General features: G+C 37.6%; 1 protein-coding gene across 1 annotated transcript in view; it reads right to left on the minus strand.

The window, feature by feature from the left end:
- Nucleotides 1-21,196, minus strand: part of cdh22 (cadherin 22) — a 64,092-nt gene that overhangs the window by 3,479 nt on the left and 39,417 nt on the right. Inside the window, exons 8-11 of the mRNA XM_026306786.1 lie at nt 18,519-18,640; nt 6,993-7,110; nt 3,099-3,248; nt 2,671-2,772 (exon numbers count right to left, since the gene is read on the minus strand). Coding sequence (XP_026162571.1) covers nt 2,671-2,772; nt 3,099-3,248; nt 6,993-7,110; nt 18,519-18,640 — 492 coding nt within the window. The remainder of the gene's footprint in view (nt 1-2,670; nt 2,773-3,098; nt 3,249-6,992; nt 7,111-18,518; nt 18,641-21,196) is intronic.

Raw genomic sequence — 21,196 nt, forward strand, 5'->3', positions numbered from 1 at the left:
TGGGCTAAAAAAATAACTTGCAGAGTGAAAATATCCTGTGTGTTCCTTGCCTAAAGAGCTATGCCTGCCAAAGAAACTTTGCTGATCTTGAAAGGGGATTTTACACAGTATCTTTGTCTGATAACGTGCAGCCGTTCTTCTCTTACATTGTCCGCTAGGACCCACTGGGAAAGCGTAACCATTGTGTTTATTCTTTTCCACCCTGAGTAGAGTGAATTAATTGCCACAGGGTTGAAAAAACAGTCATGGTTTGTGGTAAATTGTGGTACTCACTGCCGTGCATACTAATCAAGTACTAAGACAATTACTCTGAATGCACTGTAATGAGAAGTGTAAATGGAGGTAGAAAACATGATGTTTAGAACTTCTTCCTATGTGCAGATCAGCTGCTGCTTCAGTAAATGGTGTTGAAGGAGTACTGTATGTGGAAGCTCAGTGTGAAGCAAAGATGACTTCAATCTGACAAACCCTGACTCATAACATGGGAGGGTCTGAAGTGTAGGCAATTTAAAACCTATTTAAATTGGAAATTAGCATGCTGCAAGCAATATTATTAGTACGTGTACAGAACTTACCTTTGGGGGAAGCATATATATCTGGATATAGCTGTACAAAAGCTGGTCTCTATATGTACAGATGTTGTGATAAAAGTTTCTGACAAGACAGTTTATTTACCCTTGGGTTGAGCTGGTTGCCCCCACCCAGGAGCTCATCAGAAGCAGATGGGAGGTAATTGGAATGGATGCATTCAGATGTTGAAACGCGATGGAATGGATTCATCACATCAGGCCTATAAATGTACTGATGGAGGGATTGTTTGTTTGTAAGGTAATTAGGCAGAAATTTGTTTTCATTTTTCTCATTATCCAACAATTGATGTAATAGAGGTGGTCCAGCCTCTGGAGAGAGAGAGTGCTGACTGGCTGGTTAGGTAGTCACTGAGTGTGCAGAGGGTGTGTGTGTGTGAGAGTGAGAGAGAGAGAGAGAGATAGAGAGAGAGGGAGAAGACAAGGTGCACACAGTAATGGCGCATGGAGAGAAAGAATTGCAGTGCAGTTAATAGGTGAGAAGTGATTGTCTATGCATGTGGATGTGTGCTTAGTATGCATGAATAGACCCACACTAAATTCGTGCATGTGAGTAGATGGTAAGTAAACAAGGAAAAGGAAATGTGCAGCCAATAAGACACGACTGCTGCCACTATTTGTTATTCACATCATGCGATAGTTGTGAAAACACTGCTCATCCCCCTGATCCCAGCCCCTGCAGCAGATTTTATTGTCCACATGATGACTGGCAGAAGCCAAGCGCTCCAGCTTAGCCTGTCTTTCAGTGCTTTGACAAGGCATGCTCAGTCCATTTTATACTAATCTGTATCAGTCACTCAAAGTGGCATGGACAACATGGTGCCAGTTAGAGTCACTGACACTCTTGGAGTCACGCTATCATCATTTAATTAGGGGAATCAAATTGGCATGAAACATAAAATAATACAAAATAGTTAAAGCATCACAGTAGCATAAGAATGTGTGTTTTCCAGTTAAGACTTGGACAGGATGTCACTCAGCCAACGATGCACCGCACGGTGTTTTTCATAGCCAGCAAAGGTTGCCTCAGATTTGAACATAACATTTTTGTAGAGGCTTTTAAAATCATGATGAATAAATGATGCTCTGCTTTTGAAGTTTATTTCAGTAGATAGTTTAGTTAATGGAGACAGAGTTTTAACAACTCTCATTAGAAAAGCTCTTAAAAGAAATAGATAGCAATGTTGCAGTTAAATCTGCCTAGTGTCACATCATCCATCATTCACTGGGTGCACAAAGTAAAACGTGCACAGGCACGAGAGGAGACAAAACACTGTGACAGTGTTGTCATTTCTCCCTGTCACTAAAGAGTGGGACACTCAGATGTACAGAAGGGGGAGAGTTGGAAACGAACTCATGAAATTTTCAAATACACAATACCAAACCTCTTCAGTCTTTCAGAGGGTGAGCGTGTGCAGGCATGCGTATATTAGTGTGTGCACGTGTGTATATGTCTGTGTATAAAAAAAAAAAATCTAAGAATGTTTGGAAAGCCTCATCTATTTAAAGCCCACTGTTCCAGAGGGATGCGAGTGCTGAGGCAGCTCTTTGGCCTGTTTGCTCTCTCTAACCTCCCTCCACTTCATTCCATCCCTGTCTGTATTCCATGGCTCAAACTGGGTTGATATCATTCATAAACCGAGGCATCATCTGTGCTCATGTTTAAACAAAAGGTTTCTGTTCATAAAAGTAGCAATAAAATATGAAAGCTTCTCAGCTGAAATACTGGTCTGGTTTTTAAGTCATTCATCTTAGTTTCTTTTCTTTTTTTCTTATTTATTTCTTTTTTTGGTTACCACGGGTGCAAATTCATTTGTGAAATAATAACTTCTAAAAGTTGTAAATCCATTAAAAGACACATGCTTGGTTGCATGATTTTATGAGCAGAAGACATATAGTTTTGTCTTGCCCCCAGTGCTATATCCCACAGCCGAACATAATGATGCTGGTGGTCCTCCTGGAGTAGTTGAAGTAAGCAATGACCCGAGAAAAGCAATAACAATGAATTACACTTATTCATCTTTCCAGTCATCTATCACACGCTTATCTATACATACATACATGAATACATCCACCTGCTTACCTATGAGGATGAGCATGCAGACCAATAGTGCTATAAGGGCCCCAGGACTAAGAGCAGCACTCATTACATAGGCTGTGGCATTGCAGGACTGGATGGCTCCCTCTGTGTTGTGAAAGAAAAAAAAAATAGCATTTATTATACAGATTCAACACTATTTATGAGTCAATAGAGTGGATGAGGATTAAGCAGTGGTTTATCATGAGTTTTTATCATGTACATATTACTTTTTTATTCAGTGTTTGCCATCTGTGTGTTTGTGTCCCTGTTATTTATTTTATTTTTTATTTTTCACAAACATAATCTGATAAGAACTGTTTGCTGACCAAAACAATGTCATGTAGATGACCTTTTAATAATGTTGCTGATGATGCACAAGGTGACAGTGATGATAATGCTAGTAATAGTGCCACTCCTAGATTTGCTCTCACCTGTGTCACAGCCACAGACATGAATGGTCAGGGTGCCTGTGGAGCTGAGAGAGGGGGGCCCACTGTCAACCACCAGGATAGGCAGGAAGTACACATTCTGCTCATGGCGATTAAAGCCTGACCGCTGGGTCCGGATACCAGCTGTGTTGTCTGGGTGAGCGGTGGGAGTGTTTTGGAATCAGATAGGCAAGGTAAAACAGAGAATTACACACAAGAGACTTAATATTTATAAGACATGAGTGTCTACTCACCCATGTCTGCTTTTTACCAGGCTGTATTAAATCTGAAACTCCATCCAGTGAATGCTTTTATTACGTTTCTTGGTTGTTTTGTTTTTTTTTTTTTTTTCATTTGAACTCAAGACTGCACTGATCGAAGTAGAACAAGTGGCACATTTGACAATGGTAAAATATAGGGCAAATCATAGTTTTCCAAACCTTCCAAGACAATGTAAAATGTAAGAAAAAGACAAAAAAGTACCATCCTTGCTAAATAATTTATTTGATATATCTAATCCATTGTTCAAGGACTCCTGATGGGTGTCATGACTGTCAAGTTTAACTTGGGGGTTAAATGATTTCACATAAACAGTGAACTGTTCTCGTGTTGTTAACATTTATCATGTGTTTATTCTGAAACAAACAATGGAAGAGAAAAAATTGAGTGAAGGAGCCACTGTCTGAAATTAAACTTCACCCGTGTAGATATGAGCTCTCTGCCAGAGACATAGATAAATGTACCACAGTATACAGGAGGATGATTTGACAAATAGAGCCAGAGTAGCTTGGTGGGTAGACTTGCATAGAGGATACCAAGCAATCCATCTCCCAGAACATATATCACTGTTATCCATGTCACACTCCTCTGGCACGCGAAGAACAATCTTCATACTAGTGTTTATGTGCAGGAACATTACACCCCTGAGTTTGTCCTTTTGACTTTTATACAGCGTTTTCTTCCACAGCTGTCTCTGGTAGAAAAAGATTCTCGCCTCCCTAAAGCAATAAACTTAAAAACTTGGCCATGTTTTTCAGAACAAACTCATATACATATTTACCTTATAGTGCTAAATAAAGTGATTGTTGTATGCCTGAAGTTGAGTTTTCAATGAACATAAATGTATAGCAATATGAACCTGACAAATGCCCTCTGAAAAATACAAATTGCAAACATTATTGCAAACATACAGACATTATTGTCCCAAGGCATCTCGGCCATTACTCAGCCATATTCACCATCCAGGCTTAGTATTTGGTGTTTAAGACTGAAAAGTGTTCAGAAGTATTTTATTTTAAAAGTACAGCTGAAACTCATCAAATGTCATAGGTTTTGCACAAATTTTGCATAAATAAAAATACTGAAAGAAAGAATTATGCCTTAAGGAAATGGTAAGTTATGTAAATTCATACATAGTAGGCGTGTGCCACATTTTATAACAATCCATCATATAGTGGTTTAGAAATTGTAACTAAAAAACTAATGCCAATCTCCTGACAGCATTGGAAAATGGTCAGTGTATCACCATAGTCATAAAGACTCCTCTTTGTTGTTGAGCTATTTGAGTTGTATAAAAATTTCACAAATTTTTGAAATTTGTGTGACTGACCTGAAAACACAAATGCCCGACATAAGTAATTCATCAAAACAACATTAATATCATATGAGATTTCTTTTTAAACTGTTAAACTCGGTTAGAATACCCTTGTCCTTTCTTTGCCCGCTCTCCCTTTCTCACCTCACAAACATGGACACGTGGTATCATTGAAAGGGGCAGAACGTGCTAATTACAAAAAAACCACATGTGGTACATGTTTACTAAAGGACTGAGACTTGGTGAAGTGAGAAAGGGAGATGGGGTTGATGAGGGTGTCCTAGCAGAGTTTAACGGGTTAAGTATAATGTGGGACATAATGATACTTTGTCATGCAGCGGCAAAACTCACTTGGTAACGAGGTTTTGATTTACAGAGTGCTCGCAATGACTTAAAAGAGTTTAGCAACATGGGAAAAATGCCTTTTCATCACTGTGTGTCAAGGCTTGAAGACAGTACACAATGTGAGGCCATGATGAGGAAAAGAAGAAATGACAGATTGAAAGTGACAGGTTGACAAATGTGTCCATGAAAAGAGACACCAGAGTGGAAAAAAACAGAGATGGGAGGATAAATAGTTTGTGTGGGGTTTTGTTTGTCTTTCACCAAAAAAAAAAAAATATACAGCATGTGCAGTAGGGTTTGTGTTTTGTAAATGCATGTATATTAAACAAATATATAGGAATGTGTATCTGGGTGTATGTGTGTGTGTGTGTGGAATACAATATGAATAATACCAATCGCGCACATGTTTGTTTTTCTATAACCTTAATCAACTCCAACCTCAAAAATAAAACCAAGTCTTAGCCCTTAAACAACCTTTTCAAGTTGGGAGAACTGGACAAAATGCCCTCACAGTGATGGCATTCAAATAAAATTTGACCACACAGTTATAGGAAGACATGTAGACATACACACAACCACACAGAGGTACTGTAGCAATGCAAAAATGACACACTATTTCGCCTGGTGGTGTTGTGTATATATTTGCAAGTGTGAATGTATTAACAGTCTGAGTAGAATAGAGAAAGAAAGAGCGAGAAGGGCACTTCTGTCATGCAGTACACGTACGTGTTTGTCCAGCATGTGTGTATTTTTATACAAGGCTTGTTTTATGTGCCTATCTGTTCTCATGCATCTGAGAGAGACTATAGCCGACCTCACTGTCTCCACACGGTGACATTTCCCTAGCTCAGGCTGCTCCCCTGACATTTTCCCGGTGTCAGATCAATCTTGATTTAGCCAGATGTCACATTCACTTAGGTACACATCTCTAAACGAGGCATCTGCAAATGTGTTTGCAAAAATACAGGCGTGGATGAAAAAAAACTCATCTACTCGACTAAGCTAAGTCATCACTAGGGAGTTTTTAATGTTTCCTTTCATTGTGCAGCTACATAAAATGTTGAACTTATACAATATGAAATTATGTACAGTAAACTGTGGACTTTCTATATAATGTGAGCCCAGAAGAGATTCTTTATTTGAAAAAAAAAGGCTCCAAAAATGTATTATACAGTATTTTAGTGATAATGAAATTTATGTAAAATGCTACTCCTGTAAGAAAAAAATGCTCAGCTTAGGTTTGCAGTATATACAGTACAGCCAAGCAAGCCTGTTCAGACAAACTGTAAAAACGTCTTTTGCAAGTACATGCAGGGGCATGTAATAATATCACTTTGCTTAGTGGACCACAACAGGTGGTGTTTATCCAAAAATATATATATATAAAAAAAAAACAATCTGCCATTATTAGGCAGAAAGCAAAATCACATAAAAAATACAGTTTGTTGTCTCTTTGAAAAAGTCTCCTGTGAGCTTTTCAAAATCTTCTGTCAACATATTCTATGAATTGTCTTATGTTAAAAATGTCGACCATCTGGCACCTGAATCAGGTAACTGAGACAGTGAAATTACTGTAACTGTAGGCATTTTGAGTTTTTTTGTTAATAATTTTGGAGCTGCAGTCTTACAGTCACTTATTGCCTTATGGTCTACATTTGTAGAATCACCTCAAGCATGCCAGCAAGCTCTCACATTGATATTTACTCTGGACTTTAAATGTCTCTCCCTTTAAGAGCTTTATCATGATCTTGAACATTTCTCAGTAAAGTCAAGCATAGTTTTGTTACACCTGCGCACATATAAAATGCACACAGCAACTCACAATGTAACATCAGGTTTCTTAGCTTTTTGGTTGTACCATCATACTATGAAAAGGAAATTATGCTGATAGAGATATGAGTACGGCTTCTCAAATGTACTTTACTTATAACACCAATATCGGACCTTTTCCCTCTCACCTTTGATATCCCAGAGCGTGAAGTGTCGATTACTGGACGCCTCAGGGGCCAGGGTGAAGTAGAAGCGATGCCCAGATTGTGGCTCGTCTCTATCCACCACACTGATGGTATGAATTAGCTAAGGTGAGACATACAACCAAAGCAGAAAAGGAAAGAAAAGGACAGGAAACGAGAAAAAAAGGGTTAGATTTTATTCTCAGATCCACTCAATGGGAACAAGAAAATATATGTGAAAAGCATTTTACATTTCAAAGGCCTTTTTCATGAGTGAGGGAGTGAGGTGGCGCAAGTGTACTTGGATGCATAAGACTCAGAAGACTTACTATAAAAGTGCAATTCAAAATGACAATAGTCACAAAGATAAAAACGTCTTTCTCAAGAAAGTTGACACAGCAATATGAAAACGATCTTAATGTTAGAAATGCAAAACTTTCAAAAAAATCCCTCACTTAAAGCATTTTTTGAACAGAAAGGGTCAGGTAGCTTTGTGAGAGTGCCATATTTGCTGCAAGACAGAGCCAAGTGAAAATGCAAATGTGCAGGGGAACAGAAAGAAAGACAGACACTGAGTGGAGGTGTAGTCCTCCTATCTAAAGAAGTAATAGTGATCCACATTCAAAGATAAAACTCAACTGTGATCCAATTTTGACAACTCTGTGTGGACACAATAAGGTGAGATAGGATTCACTGTGAGCTGAACAGACATCAAACAGCCCCTGGAGATCCTTCCACCTGAACACAGGCCGCTCTTTGACAATTCATCCTGCTCTCATTCTATTACTCTGCAGTCAGCATCAAACCACAAGCTGATGGATGGTATTTTCACATTGTATTCATCAGCTCACACAACATGCACGTCCACATTTCTTATTATTTTGATTTCCTTTACTTTTATTTAATGCATATTCTAAAACCAAAATAATAAAAAAAACAGTATTCAGTGTAGCAGAATAAAATAAAACACAAAATAAGAACATAGCTAACACAAGCTGTATAATGCAACAAACAGTACATTAACCCATATATTGTAATGAATTTATAGATGTTTTAAAGCACATCTAAAACTCACAAATAAACCTGGCTTCATATCTGATTTGTGTCCATACAATACAAATAATCCATACAAAAACTGAAGTGTAGAAAAAAAATATATTTGCCATTTTTACAGGAGGTTATGTGAGGGACAAGTTTTTGACAGTAACAGCTGGCAGGCAAGCGGGGAAGTTGGTATTTTCAAGAAACAGTAAATCATCATAGTTTTTATACTTTTTTTTAGTGGTTTACTGGCTTTTTTGTAGTAATAACACAAAAGATATATAACATGTTCATTCATAAACAAAGTCTGGTTAGTTGTTTGCACCTATTCCGGTCTTTATGCTAATCTTTGGCTTACATTATGATACAGCCTTAGATCAGAAAGCACCTGAGTATATTTCCCCAGACATCAACCTATTTTTTAAGATCAGTTTTGATAAACACATATGAATAGTTTCGTATCTTTGTGTCCTCTGAAGAGAAATAACTGAATTTATGTGCGGTGCCTGTGGACTGTCCCTTTTTGTCCTATACATCAGCAGTGAACACGCTGTTGTCAATCACAGAACATAGCAGCCATGTTGGACAGATGGCAAATGTGATTTTGGCAATACAGCAATGATTGTTTTTGGTTTATAGAAACCACTTGGTTTGTGGAAGTTCAGATAGCTTTGGTGTTTGTTTAGCAATGTCCATCCCACTCAGCCTAACTATCTATTGTATTACTCTAACTGCACACACAGTCAACCATTTTCATTTGGCTTTCGCAAAGGGTTTACAGTCTTTGCAAAAGATCTTCTCTCTTAATATAAAATATAAACTCTAAAAATGACTTAAATGAGCTCTTTTCAATGAGTTACATGAAGAGGATGCAGAACACATTGGGGAAAGATACCGAGGCAGGCAATCTTCCTTAAATCCACCATTGGCTTTTCCCATTTTTGTAGACCCGTATAAAAAGACCCTGAAATTAATTTTGATTTTGCCAAGAGCAACTGTTAAAAATCAGCAGAGACACACATGACAAACAACCCCCAAAACTACTATTAAGTGAGACATTTCTCTGAATGATTAAAGCAGGATGTTCAATAGATGTAATTCCTTTGTCTGGTTTCACAAAAGCTCATGATATCAGATAGGATCGGGGGAAATATATCAAACCATTACTCAGCTGTTACAGGGGCAGGATACTAATAAAATGTTAAACATGGCTTTGTTTTTTTTGAAATGATTCTTCTGTCTATCTTTCTCCTGCACCTCTCTGCCTCTTCAGCATTCTCTTCCTATTCATCACTAAGATTTTCCTTTTCCTCTGATTCCCTGTCCTCCACATTTATCTCCTCCAAAGTATCTGCCTCATTCTTGTCCTTTCCAGAAAAATGTGTCCCTCATTCGTCATCTGCCTGCAAATTGATTATTCAAAGAATAATTCTGTCAATACACGTCACACCATCCTTGCACATAAAGACATCTGCTTTATTGTGTGATTTTTAAGCTCATGTTGCCTGTCTGTGTGAGACAGCCTCATTCACTTGTAGTAATACACACAATTCTGAATTATGAGCCTGAGCGGTGGCTATGCATTTCTGTGACTAAGCCACTGTTGAGCACACATCAAGACCGCAATTGTACCTTCACAATAAACAGCTCCTCAGCTATGGTGTTGCATCACAGACACAGAACAGGCTTAGTCATACCCACAGCTCATGGAGGCTGTTTGGGATAATATGGCTTACTTTGTAATTACAAAATGGTATGCCGTGATTTCAGGGTAAATCACACACTTCTTCCTTAGTGTGCGTCAAAAAAAAAAAAAAAAAAAAAATTGCATTCAGGAAACACAGAAACACATGAAGTGAACCACAAATTACAGCCTGTGTTCCTATGAAGCTGAGTTAAAATATCTATCTATTTATCTATATCTATATATCCATACTGTGTTTACATACTTTTGTTAACAAAGGGACTGTTCCCTGCACGCATACTTACAAACCTGGAGTTACATCCAAATAATGCTTTACTGCTATGTCTCATACTGACCAGGCATCCAGAAAATCCACTTTGATTTAAGAAAAAAATAGAATTGAAGTGTCCCCAGGCCTGATTTTATCTTCTCATCATACTTTGAAACCCTTACTGGTTTATTTCAGCCTGAAGGTAAAAGAAATCAGAAAAGAGAGGACACTATAAGCAAAAGCTTTATTCTCAGCTAAGGACTGTTAGCCAGTCGTTGAAAAAATATGATTAGTAGTGAAGATATGAGCCATGATCTGACTTCTGTGACTGTGCCTTCAGCAGGGGGACTCTCGGGTGGCATCTCAGGGTGAGTGCAAACTGCTGAGCAAGAGAGAGAAAAATGAGAGAGGAGGAGAATGAGCGTGTGGGAGTTTATCGAGCAGCTAGCAAAACTCCCTCAAGCGCAATCACCTAATTAGATTTCTAGCAGTCCCCTTTCCTGACCCCCTTAAATCTCCCGCATCTCTGGAAAGCTAGAAGGGAAGACTTTCCCAAAAGTACAGCCCAGCTGCACCAGAGGTGCCTGAAAGGGTCAAGGTTGTAAAAGGGAGGCAGCTTCCTCATTCACAGCAGAAATCAACCATTTCATGATGGCAGCAAGGAGGTAATGAATAAATAAATACTGTAAATAACAAGACACACAACTATTTAAAACGAACACTGAGAGGTTCATCTCTGAGGTATGTTTTTAGATACATTCATTATTTTAAGCAACAAAACACAGCCTCATGACATCCAGTAGAGAATTAAAAAGTCTCAATACAATGCACTGAACTTCATTCAATCTTTGAGATGCCACTGTGGCTGTTTTTTATTATTTTTTGTCAAATGGTTAAAAGTTAAGAAAGCATTAAACACAATGTTTCTGTCACACAATTTACTTTTTTTTATTATTTAATGATCATATAAATATGCCCACATTAGGTACAGTGAAGGTTCTACAGGATTTCTCATTTGTAAATACATTAGCAACTAGCATTATATATTACTCATTGTTTTAGCAGATAGGTTGCTTGTCAAGAGGAGCAAGTATAAAATCAAAATAGAATAGACAAAATATAATTACTCCAGTATATTATGACATACAAGCTTTTGTAATGTTTAAACTGGCCAGGGTTCATACTGAAAATCTGAGACCGCCCTCACCAGAAAAGCTACAGCACTGAATGTCTGCTTGAGTGCTTAACATGAGATACGATCACATCTCTCTGACAAATGATGTCTCATGGGGATGCAAATAAAAATGGTGCTCCTCAGAAAAATGACAGAAATAGTAACTGGTTAAAATGATATATGTTTGCATTCAGTTACAACGGCATTAGCAGGGTGACATCGTCATAGTACCACAAAAAGTTTTAGGTACTTCTAAAAAAAAAAATCAAACGACCCTCATTTAACCATTGTGATAATCTTTTTTCACCTTTAACAAATAGTTTTAATTGTATAAACATAAATAAACACATCAGATCATCCCTTTTCCAGATTTTACCATAATTTTAGAATCTAAACCAGAAAATCTTCTTTGGGGACTATTTAGATTGCTAAACGCAAACATAATTTAGGCTTGGAGAATTTCCAACTACAGAGACCACCTGAAGCATAAAAAGACATATCAAAAGTTCTATTTAATGAGTCTTTTATAGTGCCTTTAAACACTGGCATGGAAATGAAGACCTAAACAAATATTGCCGGAATATTGTTCAAAATAAATATCCCGGTCTGTCTAGTCTGCTGGTTTGTCTGATTCAACATTAACATTTGAAATACAACAGGAAGAGGCATCTGGTGAGTAGAACAGATGACTCACTCAGTCTCCTACTCATAAAATACTGTCTGGCAAACTGTGAGTCTGTCTGGGTTTGTTCCTCATCTGTGTTGGTTTCCTTCTCCTTTTGCTCACTTCCGTTCCATCTCTAATGTGTGCCTGTGCCTGTTAGTTTTAGTGTCTTTTCTGGAAGTGCATGAGGTGAGCAAGTGTTGTGCTCACGTGTATGTTATGTGAGTGTGTGTCTTTCAGACAAGCTTAACATTTAGCTATTTCAAACTGACTCTCCTGGAGGTTGGAGGTTGGCGTTATTGTGGCCAAAGCGAGGTGATCTGTCGCAGTGACCCACTCAGCCAGCTGTAAGACGACACAGCGGAGCTGACAGGCCTCTGTTACCCCGGGCCATACTAAGTATTTGGCTTCCACCCATCCCTTTTTTCTGCACACATGGCACTATATGATATCTGTCCCTCTGCATTCAGTCATATAAATGCCACGAGGTGGGCGAGGAATGGGCTGAGAGACGAAGTTTACATGTTCAGTGAGGTGCATGGAGATTGGGAAAACGGACAAATCAGGACATCGGTCCAGAATTGTTGTAATCAAGAGGGGATGTAAAGCTTGTGAAGTGTGATTAACAATAGCATCACTGAGCAAAGATTTATATTATTTTCTGATCTAAAATATGGCTGAATGGTCATAGTTATACTGCATCCCATCTTATAATTTTAAGGCCTGTTTATAAATTGGGTGGTTTGAGCACAGCAATCTGTATGGCACAAAATTGCTCAACTGTTAGCTTTGCTGACATGAACGTATTTGCAGTGAGATCATTTTATATTTGCATTTATGGATTTACAGTTCATAACCCAGCCACGCTCACTAAAGTGCAATAACTAAGTAGAATATGGTATTTTTTTTCTTGTGAGATTGTCTGAAGCCTCGATTTAAAGTCTGTGAGAATTAAACTTTCGTACTTAAAGCTGTAATAACAGTAAAGTAAAAAAAATATACACACTGGGCCTGTGTTAAAAAAATGTTTATTGTGAATCAATCATTTTTCTATCTTGTATGTGATAGCAGATTTAAAATACTATTCAGGGCAGTTCTCACTTACTAAGAGTTAAGGTTTAAGGGCCAAAGGTTTTTCTGAAATGTTAGGGTATAGGTTTGGGATAAGGTTACAGGGCTAATAAATTACAATCTTTCAGTGAGGGTCCTCAAAAACATAGAAATTCAAATGTGTGTATTTTTGTGTGTGGAGCAGTTTGAGAAAGTTTGAGCCTCCAAGAAAAAAACCACAAGGACATCCCTCTCTGCCTTGCTTTATGCAGTCATTACTAATAAGGGCAGAATTCCCTTCCAGTCCAATCCTAACTAAATTCCAAAACCATGAATAATTCTGAACTGACCTGAAAAAGCATCATAGAATAAAAAAATGTTATTAACTAGAGTTTTAAGTATGAAGAATTGAGTTCAGTACTGAAAAAATAAAAGTTGATAGGAAAGCTGATTGAGTCAGAAACTGGACTGAGTCAAATATATATAGTATTTGGATAGCAAGGGACATGGCAATATTCCAGATACAAGATACTGACATTAAGAAAACCTGCAGGCTATAAAAACTAAGGAAATAATTCTCCAAATGATTATAGTTATAAAACTCACCAATATGTCAAAGTACTGTGAAAGTAGAAATTTGAATAAAGAATATGCCATGTTAACCAAAAAGATAGATATTTTGTACAGAAGATGATCTTCCAACTTATTGACTTTATAAGTGTTCAGTCTTTTACACATGATCCCTAGGGTACTGCGATTATTAAACTGGTTTTTTGGTTTTGAACAAGAATATGTTTCCTAAACACTTTTACGGATCTACCACAAAGTAGTAAAGTGTCCATCAGAATAGTTTCTAAAACTCAGATGATATTTTAATTGCCTCTTCCCGGTATAATCTTATTTCAATGGATTAATGTGTCTCTCTGCTGCTCTCTACCCACACAATATTGAGTTTGTGGTGGCTTCTATTATTGTTTTATTTTTCAGGCCTTTTTTAATGAACTAGAAGGATAAATGGGAAAATGACAATGTTGCATTTAAGGTGGAAGAAGCAAAATCGTGTTTTGAAATATCACTGCTTGTGTGAATAATCTACAGTATTTGTTGCAGCCTTACTACATTTTACAGATAGTAATGTGCCAAGTTTTTGTGATATTTTTTTAAAAATGTTATTGTATTTTTTGTTTTGCAAAATCCTATATGCACATAAAAAGAAATGGGCTTAAGTATTTACAGATGAACCTGTAACTGTTAGCCAAGAAATAAATTACAAATTGATTTATTTTTGGCATGATGGTGCTTTTGTGCTTCTTGACAGAATGTGATTCCATTCTGCATTTACAAAGCATTTTTTCTTGCATCTCTCTCTGTTGACCTGGATGAGACCCCTGTATAGCTCAATAAGTAAAAGGTGAGAATGTATTTAACACTTTGTGACACAAAGTGTTAAATGGCCCTGGCTTGAACTGTGTCCCCAAGCAGAAGCTGCTTAGCATTTTTCACCCATTTTTATTAACTTCTCAGCCAAAGCTTCCCCCTCCCTCCACCTGCATTCGCCCTCTAAACACAAACAAAATAGGTTGTGTTGCCAATTCTCAAATGGGATCAAACCCAACCACAGTTAAAAGGCTTAGGTTAATCTGATTTTCTCTGTGGTTCCACCAAACACTAGACCTGAGCCAGGGAGCTGACACTCCATGAATAAGACTGGGTGATAACGCTGCGCACAACAGTAGACAATGGATTGCTCCTCATTAGCTCAGTAAACCTTAGATTGAGCTGATGGTGTGTGATAGTGTGTAGGGTATGTATGAACAGCACGGCAGTGAGTGTGTGTATGCATGTCTTTCTCAGTGTTGCATGTTTTTTGCAGGATCATGAATGTATGACTGTGAATGACCAGGATGACGTTCCAGGCTGTGATTTCAGTCTAACATCATTCATTTTGAAACTTTCAAAAACCTTACATTACAGCAGATGTCTTCTTGTTAGCCTGAAACCTTGATGGCACATATAAGGTAAAAAATAAATCTAATTTCTTATTATTAGCTACAATCACACCCTATTAATTATGTATACTCATTCTGTAAGGCCTCACAGGTGGATTTGAGCTCTCTTTTGTGAAAAGTTTAGAAAGTTGGCCTAAGCAATTTGACATTTCATTCAAATGAAAAATAAAAGGTGTTATGTGGACTCTAATGAATTCTGCCAGTGTAGCAGGCCTACACAGTAGATGAAACAGACCAGAGACTGAAAAAAAGCAGCAATAACCTTTTTTGAACTTCAGATTTTTGCTTTCACATTGCCAGATGAAGTGTGCAAAGTGCGTGTTCTCTGGAATCAGAGGCAACCACAGAGGGCAGCTTTCTGTTTCAGTCCAGGTGAAAGAAAAATTGACTTAATTATGCCCATTTCTGAGAGCCCTTACCCTGTCCAAGTTCCCAAATTGATTAACAGCATTCTGGGGAGTTGAAACAAATTTGAAGTTTAGTTTTCTTGCAAACATCTGTTTGCTTATTCTTATGGCCGTGGGCTCCTCCTTTGGCAGCTTATTGTACTGACTAAATCAACACATTCTGGGAAGCAGTAGACATCAAACTGTTTCAGCTTGTCAGACAACAGTTTCCTGCTTCAATAGAACTCTACAATGTTGACCTCTGAATTAATATTGCAGTGGACAAGAAGACCCTGGAAAATCTTATAAACGTGAGGAGCCTTCTACTAACGATACCTGTACACTTAAACACACGCTAGTACTAGTAGTTCTTTGTCATTTCCAGACACATAAAGATCCAAAAAACATACTATTTTCAATTTTAGTTTTAGATGTACTGTTGTCATCATGAGCTTCATCCCCACTACAGAGCATCAGAGCTGCTTTCAGTCAGAAAAACAATGAAACGAAATTTATTGTGACATTCCTGACTATTATTAGTTCTGTTTCAAGTACACATATAAAGACAATGGTTGTCTGCAGAGCTGAAAACACAAACAATAGTTGGCTGCATCAATAGTTGTGAAATATTCAATAGAGACAATGTTTCTGCTATGGTGTTGGCCTTATCCTTTGCTTTACCCTGATTTAAGATTCTGTTTTACACAAGACAGTATTTAAGTTTAATGACTGCACAGATTGCACAGTTTATGTGGACTACTCAAGTATATTGTTGCTTATAATTAATTAAGTTGTGATAGGCCTGTGCAAACTCTGTTGTGTAAATTAATAAAGACAAAATATGTAACAATAAATAATGAATCCTGCTTATTAGCCAATAGTTATTCATATGTTGCCTTGTGGCAAAAAAAAAACTTATAAAAAATATAAAAATGATCAAGTATCACTTTGAAAGTATGATGTTTATGCATGTCGTGATTTTGGTTGGTCGTTAAGATTATGGCAAACAAAAACTTCATCTGGAGCTCTGTGTGTGCATGTACTTGGCCACAAAGCTATGTTGTGCTGCTGAGGCTGAAAGGAGGAGGAGGAGGAAATATGCATCAGTTTATCAGTGGCAGGCTGCATCTAGTCTGCTCCGCCCACCTCATGTCAATTCAGAAAGAACACTGTCTACATTTCTTGACTAGATTATAAAAAAAAAAGAAAAAAAGAAAAACCAGGGCTGTTGCTAACTTAAATATCAAATGTGGCTAATTTGCCATGATTGGACAGATGCCTAAAAACTCAATTACCTCTTTGAGTGTTGTGAATCAAAATTTGACTTATTCATGGGGAGAATTCAACATTGAGCTGACTTCTGGTCGCAAAGCAATTTTTTGGTTCAGTGCTATCATTACTTGAATTGTTATTGGTCGGTCTTCATTGGAGAAGGTGTATATATGATGATATGATATATGTGAGAATTTCAAGAGTCAGTTGTTTCAATCAGTCACTTCTCAAATTGAGTTGGAAGATCAACAACTGAAAGGCTCTTTCCTTGCCATTAATCAGTGAAAAAAAATGCTACAAATAGCAGCTTTCTGAGAACAGCTTATCCTCAGACCCATAACATTTGCTTCCCATCACTCACTCCAGAGGTAAAGATCCGTTGACTGACAACAAACAGTGCAAAAACAGTTTTTTATATTATTCCAAAAATAACATGGAGGAGAAAATTGTTTCCTACATGCCCCCCAGTGGTAACCCCAGAGGCTGAAAATGAGCATTAGAAAGCCTTTGACCCAAAGCGAACACATTTTCATTCAATCTCAGCATCTGCCTCAGAGAGAGCTCCACTGAACAACACCGAAAAAAGAGAATGTATATAGAACAAAAACCTGAAAAAATACTGAAATGAAAAAACCAAGAAGAAAGCAACTGATGAAAACTAACATATACTATCAGATGCTCCTGTCAGCCAACCCCATAAATACAGAAGAAACTGATGAATGGATGAAGAAATAGACAGATGCAGCAGCAAAGCTAATAAAATGCAGTCTTCTCCTGTATGTACTTTCAAATACCTTTCGTTGGGTTGTAATTTCAGTGTGAAATATTTCTCAGCATTTCTCTCTAATGAGAACATTAAAAAACCTTTTCTTTTACAATGCTGGGAGCCAGCAATGATCTTTTTGCTTGAAGACTAATCATCTCTGTGTGATTAGGAGCTGAAGGTTAATATGGGCTCTTACAGATGGGAGAGGGAGTGAGACAGGAGTGAGAGAGATCAGACCAGACGCTGTTCTAGGAAGGTGCAGGCAAGTGGTGCGGCAGAGACACAGGGGGGGCTATAAGTGGTTAAGAGCCTGTGGATCAAGGGGAGGATAGGCCTGAGCCTCATTACACATGTAAATGCAGCTTCCAGCAAGGAGGCCCCACTTTAAAGCCTTGCTTTTTTTTAATTATTCCTTTGCTCTGCACATGATAATTGGGTCTAAGTAAGCCCGGGGCCTGTTGACTATGTAAGGAGATTAAAACACCCAAATGACTTTGTCAATTTTTAATGGTGATCAGTAAAAGACGTGGCCTCCTATTGAACTGGAAATAACCATGGTATTTCCTATTGTCTTGACTTTTTACAGATTCCCACTGCTTGATTGGTGCAGGATAATGAATCACATTAAAATCCATTCTAAGATTTCATTTTGCCTACAGTTTTGTTTTTTTTTTTTTTTTGTTAAACCTGTATTTCTCCTTCTCTTTTTTTGACCATTATGTTTTGTGTGACATGGTTTAACAAAAATAAGTACAAAGCCACTGCAATTGGAATTGCATTACTCTTACTGTAGCTTTGTGGCCAAGGAAAGGACAGATAATAAATGACTTTCATCAAAATCCTGTTTAAAGGCAAGTAGAAAAAAACTTTGAGGAAAAGTAATCCTACAAATTCTGTACATATTCAAATATAAATTCCTCTAGTCCTTCTTTTACTTTAATCAAACATATTTTTAACATACAATTCATCCTTGAAACTTAAAATTGAAATGGAGATCTACACCCAGCACAAAAAAAACAGAGAAAGTAAATACATCCTTTGGAAAAGGTTGTTTCTGACACTATTTGAGAAATTATCCTTTTGCTGCATTTTCCAAGAAAACTGCCTTTGGTATCAAGTGTCAGATAAATCATCATTTAATTTTGCCTTTAGAAATGTGTAGACTTACTATCAACATCCACATGAGATGATCTGATTTTAAATAAAGACGCTTACCTGGCCTGGTTTGGCATCTTCGCATATAGAGGCTTCATACGGTGTGGCCAGTTCAGGAGGATTGTCATTTACATCCAGAATACGAATACTCACTGCTGAGTGGGACACCATCGTGTGGTTATCTGTAGGAAAAAGAGAAAAGAAAATATAGAGCACCAGTAACATCAAATACCACACAATGTGAAGAAACATAACAGACATACTGTGTAGAGTATATGCCTTTGAATATCTGTCTAGCCAGACTTGGAGCAACAGACTATGAAGTCACTGACAAGGAAAGACTAAAGGAAAGAATAGTATAGTATGTTTTTTTTCTTCAGTGTAGAGATTTGATAAAGTAGAGATTAGAGCTCCACACACACGAATCAGCAAGTAAATGACTGAGGTTTTGATGCTGTGTTGATGCTTTACACACTGAAGGTATTTCAGTTTTTCAGTCGTCCATCCAGCAGTGTAGATGTCTGTTTAAACAGTATAGCTGTATACACGGGCTTCATAATGGCCTGGGTATCACTTCCACTTTAAACAAAACACTGCAACCTACAGTGTATGCGTGCCACTGCAATGACTGCATACTGGGATATAAGCTCTGCCAAAGGACAGCTGACCATCCAACAGTCCTGATCAGATCCAGTGTAGACGTTGATAGAAGACTTCAGATACTGCCTACATGCTGCTGACCTGCTGATTCTGCCATAAGAGGCTGGTGTAGACAAGATGTAAGATCCCATGGACAGTGCTCTTAATGCACTTCTTGTATGTCTTCAGTATGAGTGAGACAACGCTGATGGATGAAATTTTCCACAAGGAAGTCAGTGTTTGGTATGTTATTGTGGTTAAGAGCAGGAGTTTTAATCTAATGGCTGCTCAAATTGCACCCATTATCGGAGTAACACTTTCTGGCATCAGTGAGTGACATGAAAATTGAAGCAAAGATTCAATTTTTGTCTCTAGGTCCTCACTATCTGATAATGACATTACAATATATAGCTGTTTAATAGTCTGATTGCAAGAGGAAAACCTAAGTACAATGGCAACAACAAATAAAATGCTTTTGACAAAACTGCAAATGTACTGCCATAGTTTTGCTTCTTATTTCTCTTTTATTTGAACTAGGTAGAACATGAGAAAAACACCACAATACTCTCTCAAGACATTTTCTTAATGGGCCACAATGTAAATGCAGGGGTGGAAGAGATTACATAATTAGTACAATCAAAACCCACTTCAAATTAGCTTCACTTCTTGAATCTTAATTCCCATTCTTAATCATATAATAATGTCTGGTGGAGTTTCCATTTTACTCATAAAACACTATGTACAGTACAGAAGGGGCCCTGAGGCACCAAGTGTGTGTATGTGTGCATATGCGTGTGTGTGTGTATGTGTGCATGTATCTGAGTGTGAGTTATAAAGAGAAATAGAGAGAGAACATCATTTCTGTTTTAAATGAGATGGTTGCTTCATGTGTTGATCTGGATGTCCTGCTTAATTACGCAGCTTATGAATAAATCAGCATACACAGCTGTCCACACCCGGTTCATGCATTTGAGCAGCACCCTAAAGAAAATGTAAGATGAGCTATTGACAATTACCCAATGTTGAAAAAAAAACCCAAACATTTTTGCAGTTAAAAGAACTCCACTCAATGAATTGAAATTGTTTTGATTATGTATAAATTGCAAATGGTTGAGTGCAATTAGGTAAACTTGTTCTGAGCGCGTTTCATAATATGAAATTACAGATTCATGTATATGTTAAAATGAAATAATGCTGTGAAGTTGGCATTTGCAATTTTAATGAATAGGTAATTATCAGTGGTAAATCATTTTTGTTGCTAATACAGCTAATTTGGAAAGTCTGAGCTAAATGCCCAAACAACTTCAAACAAGTCCTCATATAAAAATGACTCTAATGTTTACTCTTATCTCTGTTACACAGGTGTGGATGCATTTGGCAGCAACCATATAACTACTCAGTTAAGTAGTGAAATCTGGTTTTGGGGAAAGATCATCTTCAGTAAAAAATCAACACTCTTCCAAAATTGACATGCATTGTTCGCATGAGCTTCACAAGATGATGTCAAAAGTAAACTTAAAGCTTGAAAAGGTGCAATGGAAAAAACAGTGGGTGATATCAGAGGCGCCATGTCTGTGATTTTCTTCTGTCTATGAGACAGACAGGTGGCAGAAAAGTCAACAGCTGACTTACAGGTGAACCACAGGCTAGACAGGAAAACAGACAAGACAGGTTTGCCAAACACAGCCAGGTAAACTGATAATCAAGAGACTAGAGCAGACAGATTTTCAAGCGCTTTCGCTTTTCCTCAGCTCACAGTTCTGGCCAGCAGTGCCACAGCAGCTAATGAGAATTCTGGTCTCAAATAATAGCATAATCCTCACATCAATGCTTGGGTTAAATTGACTGCTTTTGCCAGCACAGCAAGAACATAAATGCACAGAGCGCTCCGCCAGTCTAGAAATCTCCTTTATTCTTCTTCTAATTTCGTCTTCACATTATGTTACTGTCCCCACTGAGCCAGATTGAAAACCAGCAATCATCAGATGTTGCTCATTTTACATTTCAATTCCCAGAATTGAAAGTAGATAAAACAATGTGAGAATCCTCCAACCCAACACAATAAACTCCCTTCCTGGTAAAAAAAAAAAAAAAAAAAA

The sequence above is a fragment of the Mastacembelus armatus genome, chromosome 5 (genome assembly GCF_900324485.2).
Source record: "Mastacembelus armatus chromosome 5, fMasArm1.2, whole genome shotgun sequence".
In the NCBI taxonomy this organism is placed as follows: domain Eukaryota; kingdom Metazoa; phylum Chordata; class Actinopteri; order Synbranchiformes; family Mastacembelidae; genus Mastacembelus; species Mastacembelus armatus.